The sequence below is a fragment of the Acomys russatus genome, chromosome 23 (genome assembly GCF_903995435.1).
Source record: "Acomys russatus chromosome 23, mAcoRus1.1, whole genome shotgun sequence".
NCBI classification, from domain to species: domain Eukaryota; kingdom Metazoa; phylum Chordata; class Mammalia; order Rodentia; family Muridae; genus Acomys; species Acomys russatus.
In genome coordinates, this window is record NC_067159.1 from 31674053 (window position 1) to 31699029 (window position 24977).

The following is a 24977-nucleotide window of genomic DNA, read 5'->3' on the forward strand; positions in this document are numbered from 1 at the left end:
GTACTAAGCCAATATTTTGTTCAGAAAATAAAGAAAAGGGATGCAAAGCATAAACCCAATAAAAGCCACACATGCCAAGAGCCTTATTGTTTCCCCAACATTTACCACAGGGACTTTCACAGAGCATAAAAAAATTCCACTCCGTAGTCTAATGGTCATCATCAATTTTTATAGCAAATTACTTGCTGTGAATGACAGAGTTCTTGATCAGAACAAAAATCTCTCAGAGCTCAATATGATAATCTTCATGTCAATTAAAAAGGAAAGTCACATCCTTAAAAAAATCTCATTACAAATAGGTAGGAAAATCCTCAATTTCAATGATAAGATTATGCTTAGTCATTAAATGTATTTTGAAACTAACATCATGTTTTAAGAATACAAACAGAATCACTAGGCAGAATCTACAAACTGATGACAATGTATTAATTCATTGATGAATGAAACTCAGTATTGCATTTTCTCTAAGCAGTGTATTTAAGATTCTTATGTTTTAAAAAACAAAACAAAACAAAAAAACCAAAACCCAACCCCCCCCCAAAAAAAAAACCCAAAACCACCAATCCCACCAAACCAAAGAATTTCTACAAACAAAGCACCAAACCAACTGTCAAGCAAAATATTTTTAATTAGTAGGCTGATCATAAATAAATCCACATAAAAGATTTAACAGAATTACAAAGTTTTGTGTTTCTTTTGTGGACTCAATTCATAATATGCATTAGTCAACCTCATTCCCTAACTGTGACAAAGAGTTGTCATCCAACAATGCAGCACTGTTGAAGCAATTCATATTTAGTTACATTTACATTTTCTTTACAAATGTAACACTTATGTACATTATATATATTTTTTCCTATAGTTCATATACTGAAACTCTATTGCCTTTACAGGGAAAATGTTGAATCCATTTAATGACTATGGATCATTCCTGTTAAAAAGTAACTCATACAAACAACACAGTACCGCTGCCCTTTGTCATCTCCTGTCAGAGTTCAAGTCCAGAGCTGTTAATTGGAAGATGACTTTATCTAGTTTTAGATTATGACATGTCATTCCATGGTCCTCAGGTCTGTTGCCTGGCAGAAGAGCACTAGTCAGTCCTGGAACTACTAGACACCAACTCCACACGCCGCGTTGATCAGCGTCGCTGGCGGGGCTCTGCCTAGCTCTCTCTTCCCGGTATCTCTGACCCACGCCTTAGACAGTGATGTGCACCATGTCTTCTAACAGCTAGTACCTCGTGTCAAGCCCGTGTGCTTCTCTGATGGACTGAGCCCACCTGGCTGCGGAGCTGGTCATCCTGGTCCAGCTTTGTTTACATCACTTACAGATCTGCTGCTGAATGTGAATCAGAAACTCATAGTAGGAGAATGCAGCTTCCGTGCGGTCTTCAATCAAATGCTGAAAAAAGTCTGTTTTGGCAGGACTCTCATCTCTGAAAGACAGAAGGCAGCATTTACCTAAGAATATGTATTACTACAAAAAATAAATATGCATTGTGGAATTTTCTACTATGTGGACTTCAGGAAAAGGGAACACAGGGGTTAAACAAGCCCTGAAATTCGCTTTGACGAGAAGCACGGAAAGGAGTTGGACTTACTTTACCAAGTGAAGGGCAGTGCTCAATGGTCGGCTGTCTCTAAGCCAAGTTATAAAGGATCGAGTTCTTTCTGATGGAAGCGTGTCCAGTTCTGGAAGATGTGTCTGATAAAAGAAATACAATTAGAAAACAAATACATGCTAACCTTGAGCACACTCTTCCCTCTTTAGGCTGCGTTCCTTTTAGTGACAGCAGGACAGCTGAGCATTTAACCCCATACGCACGTGTCTGCACACACAGATTTCCATGAACTCCATCACAGTGGACCGTTGCCATCTAGGTACTGGATGCCAGAGTAGCACTGGACGATAGGGCAGCACTGGACCTGGAGCTTCCAGGGCCGCCAACCACAGCCTGCATCATTCCACCCCACACCCCACATCAGAGCTAGATAAACAGTATTTTAGTTGTAGAAAAGAAGTGTTTACTGGCAAGTGTGTTGATTTACCCATTGCTGTCCCGTTGTGGACAACCCAGTAAAACATGCAGGACCTGGTGTGCCTCTGGTGCTCTCCCAGCCTCCTGCTTCTCCTAAGGGCGGTATTTGAATGAAGGGGGCCTCACACCCAGCTCTGAGTTCATCTCAAAATTCACATAACTTACTTGAAAATCATCTTTCTTTCTTTTTTAAATTTTGGGGGGCTGGAGAGGTGGCCCAGTGGTTAAGAGCACTCCCTGCTCTTCCAGGGGACCCAGATTCAATCAATCACAGCACCCAAATGGTGTCTGATAATTGTCTGGAACTCCACTCCCAGGTGAGCCAATACCCTCTCTTCTGGTCTCTGTGGGCACCAGGTAGGTATGTACATGATACATGTACAGACACACACAGAGACAAAACGCACACATAAAATAATCAATTATAAAAGGAAAAGTTCCTAGCCGGGTGTGGTGGTGTACGCTTTTAATCCCAGCACTTGGGAGGCAGAGGCAGAGGGATCGCTGTGAGTTCAAGGCCAGCCTGGTCTACAAAGCGAGTCCAGGACAGCCAAGGCTAACACAGAGAGATCCTGTCTCAAAAACAAACAAACAAACAAACAAACAAACAAAAAGAATCAAATTTGGGTCCTCTAGAAGAACAATAAATGCTTGGTGGAGCTATCTCTTTAGACCTCAACTTTAATTCTTAAAGTTCACAGGCAGTGAATGTTTAAACTGTAGATTTGTAATCTATGTGTTATTTTAAATGACCTAAAAGTAAGTATGTGCACACACATATTTTTTCATAATTTACAGCATATGTATGTGTGTATTTGGTTATTCTATAGCAGGTAGGAACTAGGCTAATTCTTACTGCCAAAGCCAAAGCCCACTGTGACATAGTAAAACAAATGAAACTGTTGAATTATCATACATGTAATGTATGACATGTAATGTCAATACTTAAAGCCTTTTTAAATCAAATTTTTACTGGTGGTCTTTATTCATTTGTTTTTGAGACAGAGTCTCACTTGTGTAGCCCTGGACAGCCTAGAAGTCACTGTACAGCTCAGGATTGCACTGAGCTTGCAGAGGTTTGCCTGTTTGTGCCTCCCCAGTGGTGGGATTAAGGGTCTCTTCCACCACCCACACCTGACTTTTTGGGGCTTTTTTCTTCTTTTCTTTTCTCCCTTTCTCTCTTGTTTTTTGAGACAGAATTTTTATGTGTAGCTTTGGCTGTCTTGGACTCACTTTGTAGACCAGGCTGGCCCCAAAATCAGAGATCCGCCTGCTTCTGCCTCCTGAGTGCTGGGATTACAGGCGTGAGCCACTGAGCCTGGCTTAGTTTTGTTTTCTTAGGTTGTACTCGGGCTGACCCTAAACTCCTGATCTTCCTGTACCTGCCTCTCAGATACTGGGATTATAGGTGTACACTATTATATCTGGCTAAAGAAGGACAAAATGAAAGGACAAATGTCCACACTTCAGCAATCCTCACAGCTACTTGGAACCCAACCCCCAGAGACTCATGATCATCAAACAGCTCGGGAGCCAAATTCCTAATGACCACTATGGCCTACTTTTTAAAGGCTAGTCTCAAGGAAAACAAGCCACTCTGTAGAACTTACTACTGGACACAATCCTGCGATGCCACTGTGCAGACATGAACCCTGCAAAAATGGCTCCCGAGACAAGCTCAGCATTTCCTCTTAACTTCTATAAAATCCCACCCCTCAGCCATCTCATTCTCCCTCCGGGAACTTGCCATTGGTTGCCCTTTGTCTGTTCATGTGTACTTGATAAATAACATTTATTGTCACATCAGCAGCCTTCCAGACTGTCTGGGACATGGCAGAAAGGCCAGGCAGTGTACAGCTCAATTTATACGACTCATCAAGAACAGGTAAAATCATAGCAAGTAGACTGATAGAAACCAGGGAGGGGGAGGGTAAATGGGCAGAAAGGTTTCTTTCTTGAGGATGATGGAAATGCTTTGACACTACACAGTGGTGACAGTGAGGAGTACAGGAAGGAAATCTCAGGGATACGGAAGGGACAGGAGCCCCTGCATCCTAGGTATTTCTCCTGTCAGATGAGTCAAAACACTCAACATAATTAACAAATCTGCAGTAGAGAATAAGCTTGGTGTGGTGGCGACACTCATAATCTTCACGCTCAGGAGGCTGAGGCAGGAGAATTGCTGCAAATTCAAGGCCAGGCTAGAATATGCAGGGAGTTCCAGAACAGCTGAGCCACAAGCAGAGACCCTGTCTCAAAACCTAAAAGGTTTCCTAAGATGCCTACAGACACAACATTCCCTTTTGACAGCAATTACTTCAAGTATGAATATTCAAATATCACAAGCCATGCTTAATGGCCAAAGGGTATATGACATTTGAGTTTAACCTTGCTCTCTTTGAGGGTGCAACCGCATACCCCTTTGAGAGTATCATAAAAGATTATGAACTTGGTATACAGTCCAAATGGGTCTAGCTCTCTTTATGATCTAGAATAGTAATGATTCCATTGACTGTAGTGGCTTAAGTTCTGATCATATTTTCTAGTATCCATCACCAATAATACCATAGTCTCTCATACAGGAGCCGGGGCGCCTTAGAAGCCCTTTAAACAATGTAACTTCCGCAGCTTCCCAAGCTAGTGCTGACACTTATGACCGCATGCCAGCCCCCACCTGTGGACACTGCTCCTCTCTCTGCAGTTCTCACGCTGACAATGGGTTGAAGCCTCTTCTTGCTAAACTCCCAAATCTGCTTCACATGGACTCATCCTGGAATTCTTGTGTGTGGTAAAATACTAAGTAAGCCGAGAGCTGGGAGAAACCCTGGCAGCATGGGGCTACAGCTCCAGACAATGTTTGTACACACTGTGATTAACTCCCAGTAATCGAGTTGAACACACCAAAATGATAAACTAAGCCAGATGCCACAGGCCACACCTGTAATCCTAGCAGGTGGAAGAGAAGGACTACCAACCTGGTCCAACCTGCTCATTAGCTGAGACTATACAGGGAGACCCAATTTGAAAAAGGGGGGAGAAAAGAAAGGTAAACACACAAAAAGTTTGTTAAAAAAAAACAAAAAACAAACCAACCCCCCCAAAAAAAAAACTACCACCTGGGCACAGTGTCACACGCCTTTAATCCCAGCACTTAAGGAGGCAGAGGCAGGCTGATCACTGTGAGTTCAAGGCCAGCCTGGTCTTCAAAGTGAGTCCAGAGCAGTCAAGGCTACACAGAGAAACCCTGTCTCGTAAAACAAAAAAACAAAACAAAACACACCCAAAGAAACAAACAAAACAAAAGAACCCGCCACATACATATTAAATACTGCAAAAACTGTTGACATAAAGGTACTTCCTCCAGGCCTAACATGTGCCATCACCATTCCGTCACTATCAGTGAGGACAGAAAACCAAGGTCTGCAGTCAGGGAAACAAAACAGGTCTATGCTAATACAAGGAGTCTGTTAACATTTCCCTCCTCAGGGGAGAAGGTGACCCATACCCTAGGCTGAGGTTCCACCCGTCTCCCCTGCTTCCTAGCTGTAGGTACTGCAGAACGTGAGAGGGGTTAACAGAAAGGGGATGCTATGATTACACTGTCCTAAGACCAGCACTCATGACAGGTGGGGCTTCAGTGACACCTGCTTCCATGTGTACCCCTCACCCACATTCCTGTGAGCAGGCCAAATGGAGCCACTGGCTCAGCAGACTGTCTTGGGTGGAGCTTGTCTGGTTTCTGTTGTCTGTTTTGTCTACCCGAGATAAACAGACATTTGTTTTCCTCTCCCCAAGCAAAGAAACATAACAAAAACCCACTGACCATTTTCTGTGGTATTGCTGCAAAATCAGGACAGCCAAGCACATTCTCTATAAAGTTATTGTCACAGCCTTTGCCAATCCAAATGTAAAACACCTAAAACATAAAGAGGGTAGGCACAACAGAATATTAAATTCCCCACTAGAAAATCCATTACAACTAACTCAGTTATCCTAAGAAGTCACTACACGGTCTCAGACACAAAAGCTGATGAACATAAAAGAGGAATACCACAAGCACTGTGAACCTCGTTCTAAGAGTCAAAAGCAGGCCCCAGCTTTGTCTAACTGCGAAAGCTTCTCCCAAGATTTTACACGCTTCCTCATTTAAGATTTATTTATGTATTTGGGGGCTGCAGAGATTGCTCAGTGGCTGAGAGATCTGCTGCCCTTGCAGAGGACCTGGGTCCGGTGCTTAGCATCCACAGGGTGGTTCATGGCCATCTGTGACTCCAGCTCCAGGGGATCCAGCGCTCTCTTCTGACCTCAGGCACAAGGCATGCACGCAGCACATGCACATACATATAGACAAAATACCCATGTGTATAAAATGAAAATTTTTAAACTTACAAAAATTTTTTCTATGTGTATATTTTGTCTGTGCATGTATGTGTACCTCTTGTGTGCAGTGTCCACAGAGGCCAGGAGTGGACATCAGATGTCCTGGAACTGGAGTTACAGATGGCTGTTAGCTGCCATGTGGGTGCTGGGAACCAAGCCAGGGTCTGCTAGTTAAGCGCTCTTAGCCAGTGAGCCATTGTCTCCAGCCCCCTTCATGTGTCTCCCTAACAGGAATGTAGCGCTTCAATAAGAAGCTGACCCTACTTCCTACTCACTCTTTCAGTTACCGTCTCCACTTAGCTCATGAGCTCTGTGGTGTCCACACTTGTCTTGATGCCTGGACACCCCTCCCACCACTCCTGAGCAGTGACTTTTCTGACTCCTGAGCAGCACAATTTCTGGCAATGGATGTAAGATGAACCACCAGAGGAAACTCTTGAGCTCCATCTGAATTGTATGATTCGGATGGTAAGGTTCTTGATGGTAGGGTTTTCTTTTCTGAGTCCATCTAACTCTTGGTAATTCACTAATTTATGCTAATTTGACATAACAGCTGCTTCGGCCCTGTCTTCTGGGTGATAACAGGGCAGTCCCCTGCCAGTCAGAGCAGCACTTGGCTGGCAGATGCTTACTGAGCCACAGTCCATGAGGAAAGCGCCTTCTCTGGTCAGCCTCTCTGCAGACAGTTTTTGAAGGGACGGCTGAGGCACTACCCTGTCGCTGACATGTATGGCACCCTGAAAAGAAAAGGGAAATGCTGAGTCACAGGTAGTTCAGTGCTATCATCAGATCGTAGAAGTCACCACCCTCTATGACATTAAAATATGACACATTTTAGAGAATGTAAAATGTATTGCCTGTTTACCATGGTTCTACCGTAGACTGAAGACTTTCAAATGCATTCAAATTAAAAAAGTAAAAAACGTGAAAGTGGGGAGGATACAAGTGGCGGGATAACAATTGAGTTGTAATCTGAATAAATTAATTAAATGGATCCCTTTGCCTCATTTACTTTCCTTCTGAGGTCAGTATCTATTAACACCAAAACAGCTGACTGCCACTTTTTAACAACATAATACTATGTGTAGAATGAATACGATTCCCAAAGAATACAGTTTGAAGACAAGGAAGAAAAAAAGATGCTATACAGTTGTGCACTTAAGTCATTCCTGGATAACACCCAGGATAACACTACGTACCTAACACTATAATCTGGTCACATCACAAACTGCCAATGGCTACAAAATGCAAATGGAAATCATCTGTATTAGCTTTGAATCAAATACTGAAACCAAATCTATGTTAAGTTATTTCCCATAGAAAACTATTTTAAAAACCCCATGTGCAAGTCCTCTCCTGTGCCTAGATTTTAGCATCACAGGGAAGGACTACCGAAAATGCCTTATCACCTTAGGTGAAACACTAAGACAAATACACTCAAATACACACCTCGTCTGTCAACCTGTCTATTCTGTATAAGTTGGGGTGGATCATTTTCATCAGATGAACAAGTGGCTGAGACTTCATCTGGCACATGGCATATACTCGATCATCCAGGCGCGTGCTTGTACCTGTTCTAAATGCTTTCTGCAAGGAAAAAGACAAATGCTCCAAGTGAAACATACAGGTAGCAAAGAAACCGCAAAACAAATGACCATCAGTCATAGGAAAAGCATGTCTTCAAGTCACACATACTTTTTTCATACTGATTTTTTAGGAGGTAAGGAAGTAAATTGGTTTCTGTGAACCATCCTATCCTTGTAGGTAAAATAGAAACTCTGCTAGGTTGTTAAAAGGGCAATTTTACAATGCCCGTTAACACACGCAGCAATGCAAAGTCAGTCGGTAAGCGTCAGCGCTTTCCCTCAGCTAGTCTCCTGCAGGGGTGTGTGTGAAGGGCTGCCCCTGAGCACAGCATAACTCAAACTGCTCATACAAATGAAGGAAAAAGGATTTATGCTTGGACGAGAGGCATGGTGCACCTGTACACCTCCATATCCCACACTTTCCCCTTACTTTTCAAGCCTTAAAATGCCAAAGCACATAATCCTCTAGCTACGTTCTAGTTCTTTGTTCGCCCAAGAGTTTGCAAGAAGCTGACTAGCTATGAAATACAGAGAACTACCTGCTTGAGAAGCGCCAAAACATAGAGTGGGAGCAGCTTAAGCGAGCTTGGTGCCGTCAGGGTGGAGCGAGGCGCACTCGACACTGCTGAGCTGTAGGCAGACAGCGGGTCCACCACAGCATTCACCAAGGCGTCCCTGGCATCCGACAAGCTTGAGGACACGGAGCGGTCCACAGCTGCAAAACAACCAAAGTGAGAGGACACTGGGCCACCAGATTCCAGCAAGTGCTCTCTTCTCGTTCGCGTGTACACACACGTCTACACAGTAAAATCCTGAAGGAGGGGTAGCATGCTCCGTGACTGTGCCCAAGAGGTGTGAAGAGCAGGTGTCTTTCAGTTACACGATTATAGTTTTGTACCAAGGTAGTAATAACGGCTGCGTTCTCTAGTGTATGTGGGAAACCACAAGACTCACTGAATGTTTAGATATAAAAAGAGACACATTAAAACCAAACCCTCAGCGATGTATTAATTCTGAAGGCTTCCTTTAAGCTTAAGAGTAAAAATTTCTTTCTGAGTGTAGTTCTACAGCAGCCACTGAGTGAGTATGACAGTTTACTCATTAGGAGATACTGGTCTTTACAAATCATGCCCCTAATAGATTTTAAATTAGGAATTATTTTTAAAATATTAGAATAGTCTAATTCATCCTGTAATAGATAAAAATGTGTTAAAATGCTTTTTAGTTGAGAGATTTCTTTAAAAAAAAAAAAAAAAAAAAAAAAAAAGTAGAAAAGCCCCAGTGTGGTTTTAGACAAATTTATTTTACCTGCTTTTTTATATGTTACTCACCCATGTTGGCCAGAAGGCAGATGGCAGCTTGCACATCCACTCCTGCATAGACATCTGCGAGTGAACTTACCACGGGCAAGCAAAGCGTATGCACTCTAATTCTCCGTTCACCTAAATAAAATGAAGCACGTCATTAAAGCATCCTAGGCTAGTTAAGAGAACAAACACATCATCACCATTCCACTCAAATTGCTGTTTTGGCTGGATTAAGTCATCAACAACACTCTGGCATAGAAAAGGCTTTGATGAATATGCTTTGAGTGTCTGCTTTGTATTGTTTTTGGTGCTAGGGTTTGAACCTAGGTCCTCCCAAATGCTGGGCAGGCATGACAGCACTGAGCAGCACCACCAGTCTAACTAGCATGCTCAAACAAACTATTCCCCAGAGACTAGACATCTGCTTAGAGGATACGAACACTTGCTGTTCTTTCAGAGGACACAGGCTCAGTACCCAGCACCCATATGGCAGCTCACAACTGTCTGTAACTTCAGTACAAGGACATCAACGCTCTCTTCTCGCTTCCATAGGCACCAGGCATGCACGCAGTGCATATACAGACATACAAACAAGAAATTCACACCCATAAAATAAAAATAAATCTTAAAAAAATTATAAACTATGAACATATATCTTGTGCATAGTTGAACAACAGCTTCTGGTTGTCTTGTTTGCCTTTTTTTTCTAAGATTTTATTTGTAATGACAATATATGAACATCTCTACATGTAAGTGTGCATGTGCCCACAGAGGCCAAGAGTGCAGGATTCCCTGGAGCTGGTCATACAGGCAGTTGTGCTCTGCTGTGTGGGTGCTGGGAACAGAACTCCAGCTTCTGAAAGCAGCAAGCACTTTAACTGCTGTGCCATCTCTCCAGAGTGTCTAGTTGAACTATAATGCTGCTCTAAGTTATACTCAACTGAGTAATCTATTAAAATACTTATACTGTCAAATAAGAAACAAAGGCCTTCCTTGTAGTTCTTTATTTTACAGAGCACTGATGCAAGGCATAGTAGTCTCTGTGCTTGCCAGAAACATATGATGCTGAATAGAAGTTCTCCACAAATTAAGAAAATCACATGGCTAGTGCAACGGCTCAGCAGCTGACATTTGTTGTAAAGCCTGCTGGGCTATGTTTGAGCCCTGGCACCCGTCTGTGAAAGGAAGAACTGATTCCTGTAAGTTGTCTCCTGACTTCTACATGTGTACTGTGGCATGCCTTGCCCATGAGTGTACACACAGAGAGTAAATAGATAAATATAAGAAAAATACTTTTAAATGTGTTATTTGCGGCTGGAGAGAGGGGTCAGTGTTAAAAGTGACTACTGGCTGGGTATGGTAGTGCACGCCTTTAATCTCAGCACATGGGAGGCAGAGGCAGGAGGATCTCTATGAGTTCAAGGCCAGTCTGGTCTACAAAATAAGTCCAGGATAGCCAGGGCTATTACACAAAGAAACATTGTCTTGAAAAACGAACAAAAAGGTGATTATTGTTCTTGCAGAAGACATAATTTGAATCCCAGCATCCATATACTGGTTCAAAGCATTAGTAGCTCTAGGTCCCCTTGAGCTTATGTTTGCATGTGGTGTAAATAAACTCACATGGGCACACACACTTAAATAATAAATCTATTTTTAAGGTGTGCTATTTAAGGATTCAAATGTAAAGAGAAAAAAAAAACCATATATTTAGTCAGCTAATACAAATGCATTATCCTTCTTTTTCTCCTCTACTAAAAGGGAAGTGGAAAGAGGACCTCTGGCTACAGGCCACTTCAATTTTGATAGCATTACCTTTGCTTGATGTATATAACAGAGCTGTCTGAAAGCACACTAAGGAAGTATCTGTCAGACTTTCTTCAATTGACAGCTGCACCGCAAATCCAGCATCAGGATTGATGTTGGCAAGAGACAGTAAGTCAGTGGAACGGACAAAGAAGTTTCCATGGAAGGTGTGCATTGAAAGCCCTGGGGAGAGAACACTGGCATCAGGATGAGCACGAGCACTTCACCTCCAGCTAAAGCTGCTGTCCAAAGTCAGAGGCGCCTCTGCGTAACTACAGAGTAAGGCTGGACTCTAGGGAGGCCTCTAAAGGGAGCCTACATATTTAACCTATATTTACACCTAACCTTACCATCATATTTTACATGCGAGTCCAGCTCAGACACAAATATAATACACAAAACTAAGAAACCAAGGGTTCCTTATCTTGAATTTAAGATGAGATCAGAATCCACCCCACAAACAATCACATAACCCAAGGAAGTTATTAATTAAACGGTTGTTATGGTAGAAGCCTTTCCCGTGCTCCATCACTCTCAAATCATATCTAATACACGCTTTTCTTGAATAAACCACAGTGTTGCTTTTATCCACTTATTCTAGTTATTTAAAGAAACTGGTCAATGATTACTCAAAAACTGTATTTCAAACAGGGTTCAGCTGGACCCAACAGAAAGTCCTCCACGATGAACGGCCATCACTATGGGTCTGGGAATGCTTACTGGCTGACACAGGAATGCAGAAGAACCCACACTTTCCACAAGTCCATACCTTTAGTGCATCTTATTCTCATAACAGCTTCAAATCCAATTTTCCTAGTGAGGTACCGTTTTAGGTCTTTCTGTAACTTTTCTGCTTGCGAAGGATTGTGGGTAGAGTGGAAAGATGGATAGTAGAATATGCAGCCAGCAGAGTACTTGGACATGCACGCTTTAGAGAGAAAAACATCAAGTATCAGCTAGAGGAGTAATGGCAATCTACTTGCCTAACAGTAGAGATGTCATGTTATGAAAAAAAAATTTGTTATGAGAAAGCCCAGCCCATGGAATCAGATAAATCTGAAAACTGAAACATTAATAAACATCAACAGACATTAAAATTCATTGTTGAAGCTGGGTGTCGGGGTGCACATCTTTAATCCCAGCGCTCGGGAGGCAGAGGCAGGTGGATCTCTCTGAGTTTGAGGCCAGCCTGGTCTATGAAGTGAATCCAGCACAGACAAGAATGTCACAGATAAGGCTACACAGAGAAAGCCTGTCTCGAAAAAACAAACAAACAAACAAAAACAAAAAGAGAGGAGGTTCATGGTCGAGTGGCTAAGGGAATCATACTACAAAGCAGAATCGTATGAGCACTGTCTTTTGGTACAGGGCTTTAAAGCTTCCTGTGCCACCGAAAGTACATATCTCATCCACACGCTTGTCCCCAGCACAAAGAATGTGTACTGAAGAACACAGCTTCAATTACATGTTAGAATCTTTAAGCAGGTAACACAGTGACATCTTCTTACCCAGAGAAGCAAGGTCAGAATACTGTGAACTTAGAAGGAACAAATCCACTGCAGTCTGCTGTCCTGAGCAATCTAAAGCAAGTTTCTTATAAAAATCAGTTGCAGGGCCAAGATGATGCACCACCTAAAGCAACAGATCATAAAAAGGCTTTGGTTACGCACATAGTACGGCTCTCTTATAGCAAGGAAGAAGATATATACTTTACTTCATTATCAACAAACAGAGGATGGGCCCAGATTTCCAACAGTAATAAAATCTAGTGGTTATAAAAATGCATTACAGCAAGGCATTATGGCTCAGACTGTTACCCCAGCACTTTGGAAACTGAGGCAGGAGGACTGCTGAGTGTTTAAACACAGCCTGGGCTATTCATCCTTCACAGATGACAATACTGAGACAAGACCGATGATATCAGACTGACCAGAAAGCTAGTTCCAGGGTGAGCGCTCCTGAACTGTATGATAGCATCTTACTCAACGCAGTAAGAAAGGCATACTAGATTCCCTCCCAGCCCTGGACAGGTAACTGAGCAGTTGAACATTCACTAACTCATACACACTTTGGGGATCACAGAGATCTCAATAAAAAGGCCAAAGTGAGCCGGGTGCAGTGGTGCATGCCTATAATCCCAGAACTCAGGAGACAGAGGCAGGGGAATCTTTTTGAGTTTGAGGCCAGCCTGGTCTACAAAGTGAGTCCAGGATAGCCAGGGCTACAGAGAAACCCTATCTCAAACCCCTTCCCACCGCACCTCCCCAAAAAAGGCCAGAGTGAAAACAGTTTATGTGAGTGAAGACAAATTACATTTGTTTGTGTGTGTTAACTAAACACTAATGCCCGGATAATGAGATAGTCATGGCTTACATTTTTCTCTATATCTAAGTTTTATAAAAAGTTTATTCATAAGCATGCTAAATTATAATAGCTTGATTAAGTTTTTACTTGTATAATAGAAAAGACACTGAGGACAGAAAAATCGAGCCACAACTTTATCATCAAATAGCCATTCAACTTTTGACAAGACAATACTTTTTTTATCTGAATAAAGGGATTAAGGTATGTTTCTAAACATTAAAAAAATTAATGTATCTAGTTTATGTGTGGGTGTGAGTGCACACATGCCACAAGCAGCAGGGCTGCTGGGACTGTAGATGTGTTCCGCCACATCTGATGTCTGACTTGACAGGGATTTGATTTGGTGATGGTGTGCATGGCCAGTGCTCTGACCACCAAGCCATCTCATCACACCATATTTATGGCCTGCTAACTAAGTAATAAGAATACCAAACCCCTAATTCTTCCTGGTTGGTTTTATTATTGCTAATGAAGCAATGAAGAGAAAATGGATAATTTCAGTCTGTGGGGGAAGAAAACTGCAATGGTTAAGATACAAACACTCAACATACATACCTTGGTACTTGACCTCTGATTTGGATCTTCTCTGGACTGCAGAAGTCCCGCCCCCAAGGAAGGTAACTGTGTCTGAAATACTGACACCCGGCCACCCGTGGGGGACATTAGCTTGAAGGCAGCCTGAAGTGCAGGCCCAAGGGCACTGTGTGTTTCTCTGGTATTGACGAACATATTTGGTAATGCGTTCAGTAGGTCTTTTATAAGCTGAGGAAAGAGTGAAAGTTGAATTACTGAGAAGGCAAGCTGTTTTCTTCTCTAAGACATCCCAGGATAAAGCACGGCGTCTCCGTTCCTGGGGACTGAGAAGGACGACTCACTAGATAGCTTCCTACAGTCTAACAGCAATGTACCAGTGAGCAAGTGTTACACAGCAAACAGCTGGTACAACAAGTGTCTTGATACTTTGAGAAAAGAAATTAATCTCACCTCTTTACTTTCATACAGATTCACAAGCAAACTATCCGGTGTGGGCAGAAAAACATCTATAGGAACAAAAAGATTTCATGAGCACACAGCCGAGAGGACACTATAAAGAAGCGAGTTTTGATTGTATAAGAACATTTGCTGTGTATATTGTAATTCTGCTTTAGTAAATACATACACGCCATATATATCATATGTACACATGTGATAACACACACACACACACACACCTTAGAATTGAGCATTTCCAAGAAAATGACTGTAAAAAAATGCCAAGGTACACCAAGCCATGCTCACAGAAAACGACAAGACAGACCTTAAAATAAAGTAGCGCCCACCCTGAAGTCCATGGCTCCAGACCATCCTGCTGATGCTTACCGTCGATATCGGATACAATCAGCATCTGAGGCTGGGATAACCCTTCTTGTAAATTGTAGAAATGAATAGTGCTGTCAAAAGTCATGAATCCTATTCTTGTTCGTGAATCTCCAGGAAGCCTAGTGACAAAAACAGCAACCTGAAATCCAAAGCCCTAAGTCTCAAGATAGCTACACATGGCTCTGCTGGAGACAGAAAAACTATGTGGACCAATATACAAGGAAATAGACAAGGGTACAACCTCCTGTTTTCAGGCAGGAGCACGCACATGAATTCAGGCTCAGATAGTAAAACATTAGCCTTCGGGTAAGAGCAACCAGAACTCAAGTGGTTTTTAGAATCTCAACATTTCCCACTTACTTTCCTCTAGAACAGTAGTTCTCAAACTTCCTAATGCTGTGACCTTTAATGCAGTTCCTCATGTTGTGGTGACCCCAATCATAAAATTATTTTGTTGCGTCTTCAAAACTGTAATTTCACTACTGTTATGAATCATGATGTAAACACCTGATATACGACATCTGTGAAAGGGTTTCTCACGGCTCCATAGGGGTCATGACCCAGAGGTTGAGAAACATGGGTCTAAAGACCTGGACTCTTACTTTAGCTCAGGCTGGCCTTGAACTTGTGGCTATCCTGCTGAGGTGCCAGCCTATGGGATTACAGGAGCAAGACACTACACCTCACTGTATAGTCTTGGATAAAGATGTGCTCATATTTTTTGTCTCAGTATCATGTAGCAGTGTAATGTCTTTGAACACTTTATGGGCAGAATGACAAATACTTTTCAGGAAAAGGTTTTTCAGGAATAAACTAACAATATTGTTAGACTTTAATGTGTGAATTTTAAACAGAAAATACAGTTATGAACATTGAAATGATTATCTATTATCAATCACTAGGATGTTTTCTGTTAGAACTCAGTTTTCGAAAGAATGCCATGGTTCCAAGAATGAAGCCTGCTGTCAAAGCTTCCCTCAACAACACCGTGTTACAGAAGTCTATCTCAAAGTAGGCCTGGCTGTGTTTACCTGCCTATGTAGTTTATGGTTTTAGCATGTCATTAAAATATTTTGAGTACAAATGATACCAGGGGCTAGAGAGATGGCTCAGTGGTTAGGAGCACTTACTGTTCTTAGAGAAAACCCAGGTTTGGTTCCCAAAACTGATAATAGCTTATAACATGGTAACTCCAGTCTCCCTAGACCCGAGGCTTGCACACGGTGCACATCATAAGAGCAAGGAAATCTTTAAACACTTCAGAAGTAGAATGTACATCAAAGTACAACACTTCATGTTAAGGATGACTGATCTGCTGCTCACAGTCTCAAGGGCAGTCAAACAGACTTCAGGGAGAAAAATACAATATTCAGGTGCCAATACCGGTCAAGACTGATGTCTAATGTACGTCTAATGTGTACTCTTTTGAGACTTCAGAAAGTCTGAGGGCAATCGTCAGCAGTGAGAGTGGAGATTAGTGACCTACGCTGTTAAGAAGATATCCTAACTTCTGTAGGAAACTCCTCTTTCTCAAGAGTGTTTCCAGAATCCTGTCAGGAAATGTGCTTCTACAGTGTTGTTATTCTTCTCTCCTTTCTATTTCTGCCTTTAAATTTCCAATGTGTCTGTTTTCTGCTGGAATCAAATAAAAATAACTATTTTCCATTCTCAGTTCTATCCTTTGGTTTTATACAATCTAATTGACAAACAGTCATGCATCCTTGTTGCAGTAAAACTGCGGCCATCTCCTCATGCCTGTTTGAGAACAGAGGAGGAGAGGGATTGATGGAGCAGGAGATGGAATGGGAACTTGCTCCATTCACTCAAAGAAGACATGTAGTACTACAGTACCTCCGGGGCGCTGACTGCAGAGAGAACAGACGGCATGGAGGGCGGGGCGGGGTGGTGGTGGTCTTAGTGATACAGTACTGGCCCAAGGAGAGGTCCTGGGTGCCTCCTACTTAAACTGAAGTCTAGAGACTGTACAAACAAGTGGAGGGACTCCTTCAGGACTGCTGGCAGACAGGCGGGGGCTAAGGGACTAGATAAAAGCCACTTTACTCTCTGCTCCTATTTCTACAACAGAGCTTGGGGCTCATGGGCCAGTACGCAGAGCACACTCTCTGGCTCCTACACTTTCAGCCCAAACTCAGTTCCTACCTTCCCTTTCTTCAAACCATTCTCTCACTAGTGCCAATAAAACTTGTTTAAGAAAACATACCTTGCCCAGTCATAAATTATAACTAAATTTTTGTGAACTTATTAGCTTTATTAAACTGACAAATCAAATTATATATATATATATATATATCAGTGTACAAGTGTCTTAGGATGCATTCATACCATGAAATAACAAAATATAGCTAACTAATATGTTAAGTCAACATGTGATAACAATATTAAAATCTACTCAGTATTTTCAGGAACACACATACCAGTCAGTCACCACGTCAGCAATAGTTCTCTGAATGACTGCAGTCTGAACGTCTGCACCCTGCCAGCCCACTCCCCTGCCCTCCGACCCTAGTTGCTGGCACTCTCCTGCTTACAGACCAGCTGTTCGGGGTCTAGCTATGAGACCATCATCTGGCAGGCCTTTCTCACTGCCTTTCTAATGTCACTAACCCTAACATCCCAGAGTTAGCCACACTGTAACAGTCTTATCCAGCTTCCTAACGCCCAGGCCAGTCCCTTGATCAGCTAGTCAGAGGAAAAAACAAAATTCAAGTTCTTATAAAATAGTAGGGCATATCTTATTTTATGAATTATATACATGCTGTTATTAAATCATAACAACTCAAGAAACAGAACTCTATGAAATTAGGTAAACATAGCCAAATTTAACAAAACTTAGAAGAAAAAGAAAGAAAGAAAGAAAGAAAGAAAGAAAGAAAACAACAACAAGAAAACCCCAAACCCATAAATAGTAAAAGAGCACTTCAAAGGTATGCACACACTTACATAGCCTATGTACGAATAAAAAATATTCTTACTTGTCTAAGTTTTCTAATAACGACTGGCACAAAACTGTCAAATACCCAGCTTCCACTGCATTATGAGACACATCTAAAACAAACAAGTAGACTGCAGGCTGAGGAGGACGAAGCTGCAAGGAATAAGAACAGCATTTGGTTACCAGGCACACTTAGCTAATGTGACAGTCCCTTCTTCAATATACTTTTCTTGTAAAGTTCATTTCAGATTAGAATGAAAGGCAGTTGTAATGGCTAAGTATGTTAAGTGGTTTGGGTTTTTTTTATTTTGTTTTTGTTTGGGCAAAGAATATTGTCTAACATGTCTTCTAAAGTCAAAGCATGCTGGCTTATTATTTAATGCTAACCTGTCTAAATATTTACTTATTTCTAAAAGCCCTCCACTTGTCACCAAGGGATCACAAAAACTTGTACAGTTATGCTCAACTTCTTATGTGCGTACTGGGATTTGAACTTGGGTCTTCATGCTTGTGCAGTGAACACTCTTTCCCCCGGAGCTATCTCTCTAGCCCCCAGATTAGAATGTAATATATTCTATGACAGGAAGGGGCAAGAGGATGAGGAGGGGGTGGCTGGGTCATTAAATGTATTTGTCAAATATACTTACATTAATAAATATTCAAGCTCAAGTTATATGAACAGAAAGGCTTACTAAATTTGAGTCCCTAGTGCTGGAGAATTGAACCCAGCACCTCACAAATGTGATGGTTAATCCATGAAGGTTTTCTTAAAAATATGTCATTCAAAGGTCATGAAACCACACAACAAAGGTTAAGGCCTAATGCACTGCATGTGGACGAGGGCCCCGAAGGACTCCAGAGCTGAGGACTTGGGATGCTCTAGAGTTGAACTTCATAGTAGTTAAGGTGGGAACTAACAAGAAACCTGTAGTTAAGTTAACTTAGGCTAAATTAATCATCAAAATTACAAAATAAACAAGTCAGCACCAAGAATCTACTAGGCATCAGGTCATCCTGGCTACCTTTTGTCATGTGCAGCACTTCAAATTTTTGCCAGCAACCAAGAATAAAAAAGCAAGGGGGGGGGGGAGGAATAATGGTTACGGTTATTTTTAATAAAAACGAGAAAACAAAGATGAGCGTTATGTAACCTTAATTCCAGTTTTGTAAGTAGAGAATAAGATTTAGAATCAATATAAAGACAGATGGAATCTTATGACTGACTGAACTTGAAAGAGAAAAACTGAAGGTGTCATCCATTCATCTTGCTCTCTGTCCTGGAGGGACCATTAAAGACTGATATATATTCGTTTGTTTGTTTATTTTTATTTTTTGTTGTTTTGGTTTTGTGAGACAGAGTTTCTCTGTGTAGCCTTGGTTGTCCTGGACTCACTTTGTAGACCAGGCTGATCTCAAATTCATAGCGATCTACCTGCCTCTGCCTCCCGGGTGCTGGGATTAAAGGCACGCACCACCATGCCCGGCGTCAAAGATGGCAATAATTTTAAGACCATTGTTTTGGGCAAAAATATATGTCAGGTTTTCTGTTTGGGGTCGCTTAACCTCAAATAGCTAAATTATCTACACTCTAGTCCAGCATGTAGTCACACTCAAGTGGCAACTAACTATGGACACTGTTGTCCATAAGCATTGACTAGTGCTTCTTAGCACAATAATGCATTCTCTGGAAGCCCAAGTCAGATCTAGGAAAAGCTTTCTGTTTATTACATGCACACTTCAAATTCTGGATGAGAACTGACTTAAAGAATGGACTCATTGAATTGTATCCTCTAACCAACTCAGGCCCTGAAGCTGTTACCATGTAGTCCGAGGAAGCGATGAACTCCACAGTTGAATTCTGAACTTCTGGTCGTTTGTGAGGCTCTCCGTAAGACCGAGTCAGGGGGTTATACAGAAACTCTTCAGGAACTAGAAAGAAGTAAGGCACATTTAACAACGCACCAGGAGTTAAACACAATCACCACCAATATTTATGCAGTTTACTAAAAAAGAAAATAGCTAGCACTCTTTAAAAAAAAAAACTTATTTTTTGAGAAAACCAGGACACAGGTAACCTTTTCCCTTAGATTCACATCCTATTTATTACATCACGTGACAGGAAAACGTCAGACAAGTACAGCTAAGAAGCAGCTTTACCAGGAAGCCTTCATAAACAGGCAAAGAGAACAAGGAGACCCATGTGCCTGTGTGTGGCTATAAAGGTTGGCCTCAGTTCATTGAACCAAACACATGTGTTCACCTGAGTGACCAGAAGGGCCTTTTATGTACTTTTTCATTTTATTTTGTTTTTCTTTGCCCTTGTCACTCTTTTTATTGTCAAGTATCTCTTCTGAGATCAAATTGAAGGCATCCATATTCTATCCATTAAATGTCACCAAAGCTGTTTTTAAAACAATAAGATGTCAGAAAATGATATGGAAACACCTAATTTTAGAGCCTGAAACTCACCATCATTAACTCTATAGCACAGGTTGCATTTCCACCTACGCTGATCGATGAAGGTCACGAAAGGGTTGATGTACGTCCGACACGATCGGCACCTCACAATGGTGTTTGACGTAATCACTGGTAATTGCTGGGAAAGAAGGAAAGACAATGTAGCAGCAGCGCAGAGACCCCAGTGAACATCAGGACACAGACGCGCCTGCTCTGTGTACAAGACAATGAGTGTGTTATTCAATTAGTGTGTGTTCAACAGGACACTATCACTTCCCACAAAGGCAAGCCACATCGATATGAAAACCAGAAGCTCACTGACAGGTTGGTTAGCCACGAAAACCATCTCAGGACTCCTCAGCCTGACTTGGGAAACAGTAGCAAGGGAGCTGCCCACAAGACATAGGGAAGCCTGCTCTCTGCTGGGTGTCTGCCCCTGGTACCGGGCAGGGGAGACTGCTGTACGGCTGACAGCCATCCTACAGCAGCTGAGAACAGAAAGCCAACAACACAGAAACTACATTCCTGTGCTTAGCTTGGAAAAGAACTGTGTACTTAGTCAATTTGGAAAACATGAACCACATTAAAATGCCATATACTATTCTATGTCCCTGAATTAATCCACTATTGTTTTATATGCTTCATTTGGGATTTTAAAAATATCACCACACAGTTTTTGTATTTAATGTTCTGCATTATTATTGTATCATAGTAATAGCTGCATATCACTTGTAAGGGAAAAAATGGAAAACAAAATGAATTGAAAACGCCTTTAATCCCAGTGCTTGGGAGGAAGAGGCAGGTGGATCTCTGTGAGTTGGAGGTCACCCTGGTCTACAAAGTGAGTCCAGGAGAGCCAAGGCTACACAGAGAGACCTGTCTAGAAGAAAAGAACCCCCCCAAACTGAAATTTACTCATAATTCTAGATCCCAGAGGGCATCACTATTAATTCTCAGTATACAAACTTCTACAAGATATGGTACGTATTATCTGTACTTGAAGGCAAAGTCAGGTGGATCTCTGTGATTTCGAGGCCAGTGTAGTCTACACAGGGAGACCCTGTTTCAAAAAAAATCCACCAAAACCTAAATGGTTTAATGATAAAGGTTGTGTTAGTGTTTACATTACATAGTATTTACTGAATGAATAAATTGATAGAACTGGTTATGCATTATAATTATTTTCTATTCACTGATACTTTCCATCCATCCTAGCAGGCTAGTATGTCTCACACACACACACACACACACACACACACACACACACACACACACACACACACACACACACACAAATGTGAGAGAAAAATGTAGCTTAAGTATAAATGTCTCTGGCTGAATTTTTTCCTGGACCTTAAAAATCTTTATTTCTATTTTCTTGGCCGGCCAGGCTGTTTTGTCAGCTGCTGCTAACATCACAAGAAATAACAAAAAGGTGTGTAAGTCCCTAGCAAAGTGGCTATGAGCCCAAATATGCAGTGGAGGCCTTTCGTTCAGGGAACTTGATGTTCTTCACTGTCTCCTACTGACACAGGTTATTTATTTTCAGCCAGACAACTTCTCTATGAGGACATAACTGTTCAATAAAAGACTCTTGAAGTTTTCACATCGCCCATGGTGGCTGCAACTTCCAAACTACTACCAAGTAGTTCAAACTGAGGTCCAGATGCTTGCAGAACGCTGTTGCTAACCATACTCTCAGGGGGCTGCTTTTCCCATTGTGCTGCATGCCTCAGCACAGACAGGCAGCACACAGCTGCGGTTACATCTGTCCCAGTGGAGAGGAGACCCAGGCTGGGCCACAGCCCAGCACAAAGCAGTGCTCAGAAGACGTGCTCACTTGAGTGTTAAAGGCACACAGCAATTGTTAGATAAATGTATTACACTTATTTAGTTCTATTCTGCATGTGCCACAGTGTGTAGGAAGGTGTGGGCTGTGCTTGTCACAGCCTCAGTGTGGAGGTCAGAGGACAACGTGTGGCAGTTGGCTCTTTCCTTCCGCCACATGAGTCCTGGGGATCACTCACCAGCCCAGAAATGATAATTTCCAACTCTAATAAAAGAAGCCAAACATTCTTAGGAAACAAAACAGTCTGGATACCTTGTACACGTATCAGAACCTAACTATTTTAAATGTACTTTACCGTCAGGTCTCTGAAGGGATGCAACAACAATCCTAAGGGAAGCTTAGCTTTGTTCAGTAAAGCCTGCGTCTGCGGGATGTTTGTCAAGGTACATCGAAACGAACTGAAAAGACACAAACAAGCAGTATGTTAGCTACGAGGGTAACTGCACCTGTTAGCAAGATTACTCAACCAGTCATGTACGAGACAGACGTCAAAAGACCTAAACCAAGGACCCCACATTTCACTGTTGAAAAGCACAACATATTCTAAATAAACAGTGAGTGCACTGTACAGGAGCTACAGACACGCACCAAGGGCGCGTCACTCCCAAACCTGTGCTCCTGCTTACCTCATCTTTCAATGGGGGGGGGGGGGGGGGGGAGGGTGGCTTCCGCCTGCGCTCTAGGGTACATTCCTGCTGTGCCGAACAGTCTGGACAGGAAGAACTACCATAGCCTAGGTGTGACTCCCTGAACATAGTCTGCTTTCTCCTCCTTGGACTTCTTTGCAGTGCCGAAGCTTAGAACACTTCCCCAGAACACTGTGTGTCACTCTTTCACTAGTCTGACTACATACATATATCTTTCTTAACAGAATGTGAGTTCTATGATTCCACAGAGCTCAGGAAAATGGTTTTTGTGTACTGCCTTACTCATAACCCGGAGAGGGTCCAGGAAATGTCTGCTGACTCAGGGATGGACCCTATGTGTACATGCTATTACCATAGGCTCCGAAAATATGAAACTAAGAAGGCTCCCTCAAAATGTTTTGAGCAAAGAGAGGATGCTCAGAGGGTTTCAGACGCTGGGGTATTTCCGGCTTCCCAATTAAGAATGCCACCCAAAGACGCCCATGAAAACACTCCCAAAGCTAGAAGCACTTGCTTGGTAGCTTGAGAAAGAATACTCAACCCTTAACTGTTGACAACACTGACATGTAGATGAAAGTCGCATAGTGCCTTAAGCCACCTCCACCTAGAACCACAGTAAAAGATCTGTGTTTCCTAATTTAAAGCTGGTACTAATTACCCTTTTACATTTTGTCCAGAGCTGCATTCAAAAACATAACTAAACACAATATATGTGTACACCACTCCCTCCCTACAGGGCTTATTTACTTAGTGTTAAGTAGCTGGGAAGACCTTTAAGTGGAAGTTACCCTGATTCAGCATCCCATGCACACACTGCTGCAGCCAGCCAAGATCTCACACATGTGCACATGCTACATTCACCTCCTAGAAAACGTGCAACCAACCATTAACGCAAGGCCATAAACAGCCCGAGAACAGCTTAGAATCGCAACCGGTAGCTGCTGCTAGCCTGCGATCCTTGGTATGCTATGTTTTTATGGAAATCATTGTAGCACTGCCTTTGGGAGTCATGGGCTGCACGACAGAAGGAAAGCTGTGTTTAAATGCCATGTAAGAGGGCGCTGGAGAGAGACGGGTCAGGTGACTGCTCTTCCAAAGGTTCTGAATCCAATTCCCAGCAACCACATGGTGAGCCACAGCCCATCTATAATGAGATCTGATGCCCTCTTCTGGAGTGCAGGTGTACATGCAGGCAGAGCACTGTATACATAATAAATAAATAAATCTTTTAAAAATTCCATGTAAGATCCTGGTTGAGAAAGAGTAGCCCCTTCCCTGAACGACTAAAAACATGGGAAGCCATGGCCTTAGGAAAAGGAGAACCCTGGCTCTAAGGATGGCCGTTGCTCTTGCGTGAGGAGATAGTGCTCTCCTCTCCTGACATTCAAAGCCTATGGTGTGCAGAGAAGAAACTGCAGAAGCAGACATGCGTGCGGTGGGAGAAGCTGGCCTCAGGAGGTGAAGTACTGAAAGCAGGTAGAGCAATGAACCCAGTCTGGGAGGCCCTGGGAGGTGAGCACAGACCCAGACATGGAGGCAGCGGCTACACTTCCCCAGGAGGCAAAGGCACTCTGAGTGAAGGAAGTCCCTATGTAAATTCATATTTCTTCAATAAGCTGGGGGTTCTATCCTGAATGAGAAAAGGAAATTCAGAGGAAAAATACTCATCTAAGCCTATTCTTGGGATTACATTATGAGGTCTTTGCCATTTTCAAGAAAAGCTGAAAACAGTTTTTTTCAAAGACCACCTTACTTAAAGACGTTCTGGAGGATGGCTGAGCAGCAAGAGAGCTTGCTATGCAAGCTTGAGGAGCTGACTTCAAATCCTCAGTAGCCATGGAAAAGAGCAAGAGCAGCTATGTGTGCTTGCTGTGGGGAGTAGAGACAGGACTGCTGAGGTGTGCTGACTACCTGCCTAGATTCTAGGTTCAGTGAGGGACTGTCTCAAAGGAATAAAGCAGAGGGTCAGAGCAGGACGCCTGAAGTGTTCCTGTGGCAGGCCTCACCACTCCCCAGCACATACACAGTGTGCCACACAGATCAACACGCGTCTTCAACACACACAGTCAACCTGAGGACAGCTTACATATACTTCTCTCTACAACCCGAAACAGAAAAGCCCATGTGAACAAAACCTCCCGTGAAGGGGCTGACAGCACACTGCATGCCTATTTCTGGAGTCGGGCCCTGTCTTCATCAGTTCTCTCGCTGTGAACACACTGCAAAAT

At 42.5% G+C, this 24977-nt stretch overlaps 1 protein-coding gene across 3 annotated transcripts in view; it reads right to left on the bottom strand.

Moving 5' to 3' along the window:
• Positions 1-541: 541 nt before the first annotated feature.
• Sec24b (SEC24 homolog B, COPII coat complex component) overlaps positions 542-24977 on the bottom strand; it is a 78593-nt gene continuing 54157 nt past the window's right edge. For all 3 annotated transcript variants that reach the window (XM_051165918.1, XM_051165917.1, XM_051165916.1), the window contains 17 exons: positions 22398-22500; positions 20266-20392; positions 19616-19725; positions 17837-17949; positions 14844-14962; positions 14469-14524; positions 14040-14246; positions 12629-12752; positions 11890-12048; positions 11130-11303; positions 9339-9449; positions 8547-8722; positions 7871-8008; positions 7054-7158; positions 5865-5957; positions 1604-1707; positions 542-1438 (listed from right to left, as the gene is read on the bottom strand). In XM_051165918.1, the coding sequence (XP_051021875.1) occupies positions 1324-1438; positions 1604-1707; positions 5865-5957; positions 7054-7158; positions 7871-8008; positions 8547-8722; positions 9339-9449; positions 11130-11303; positions 11890-12048; positions 12629-12752; positions 14040-14246; positions 14469-14524; positions 14844-14962; positions 17837-17949; positions 19616-19725; positions 20266-20392; positions 22398-22500 (2134 nt within the window). In that variant the 3' untranslated portion in view covers positions 542-1323. The remainder of the gene's footprint in view (positions 1439-1603; positions 1708-5864; positions 5958-7053; positions 7159-7870; positions 8009-8546; positions 8723-9338; positions 9450-11129; positions 11304-11889; positions 12049-12628; positions 12753-14039; positions 14247-14468; positions 14525-14843; positions 14963-17836; positions 17950-19615; positions 19726-20265; positions 20393-22397; positions 22501-24977) is intronic.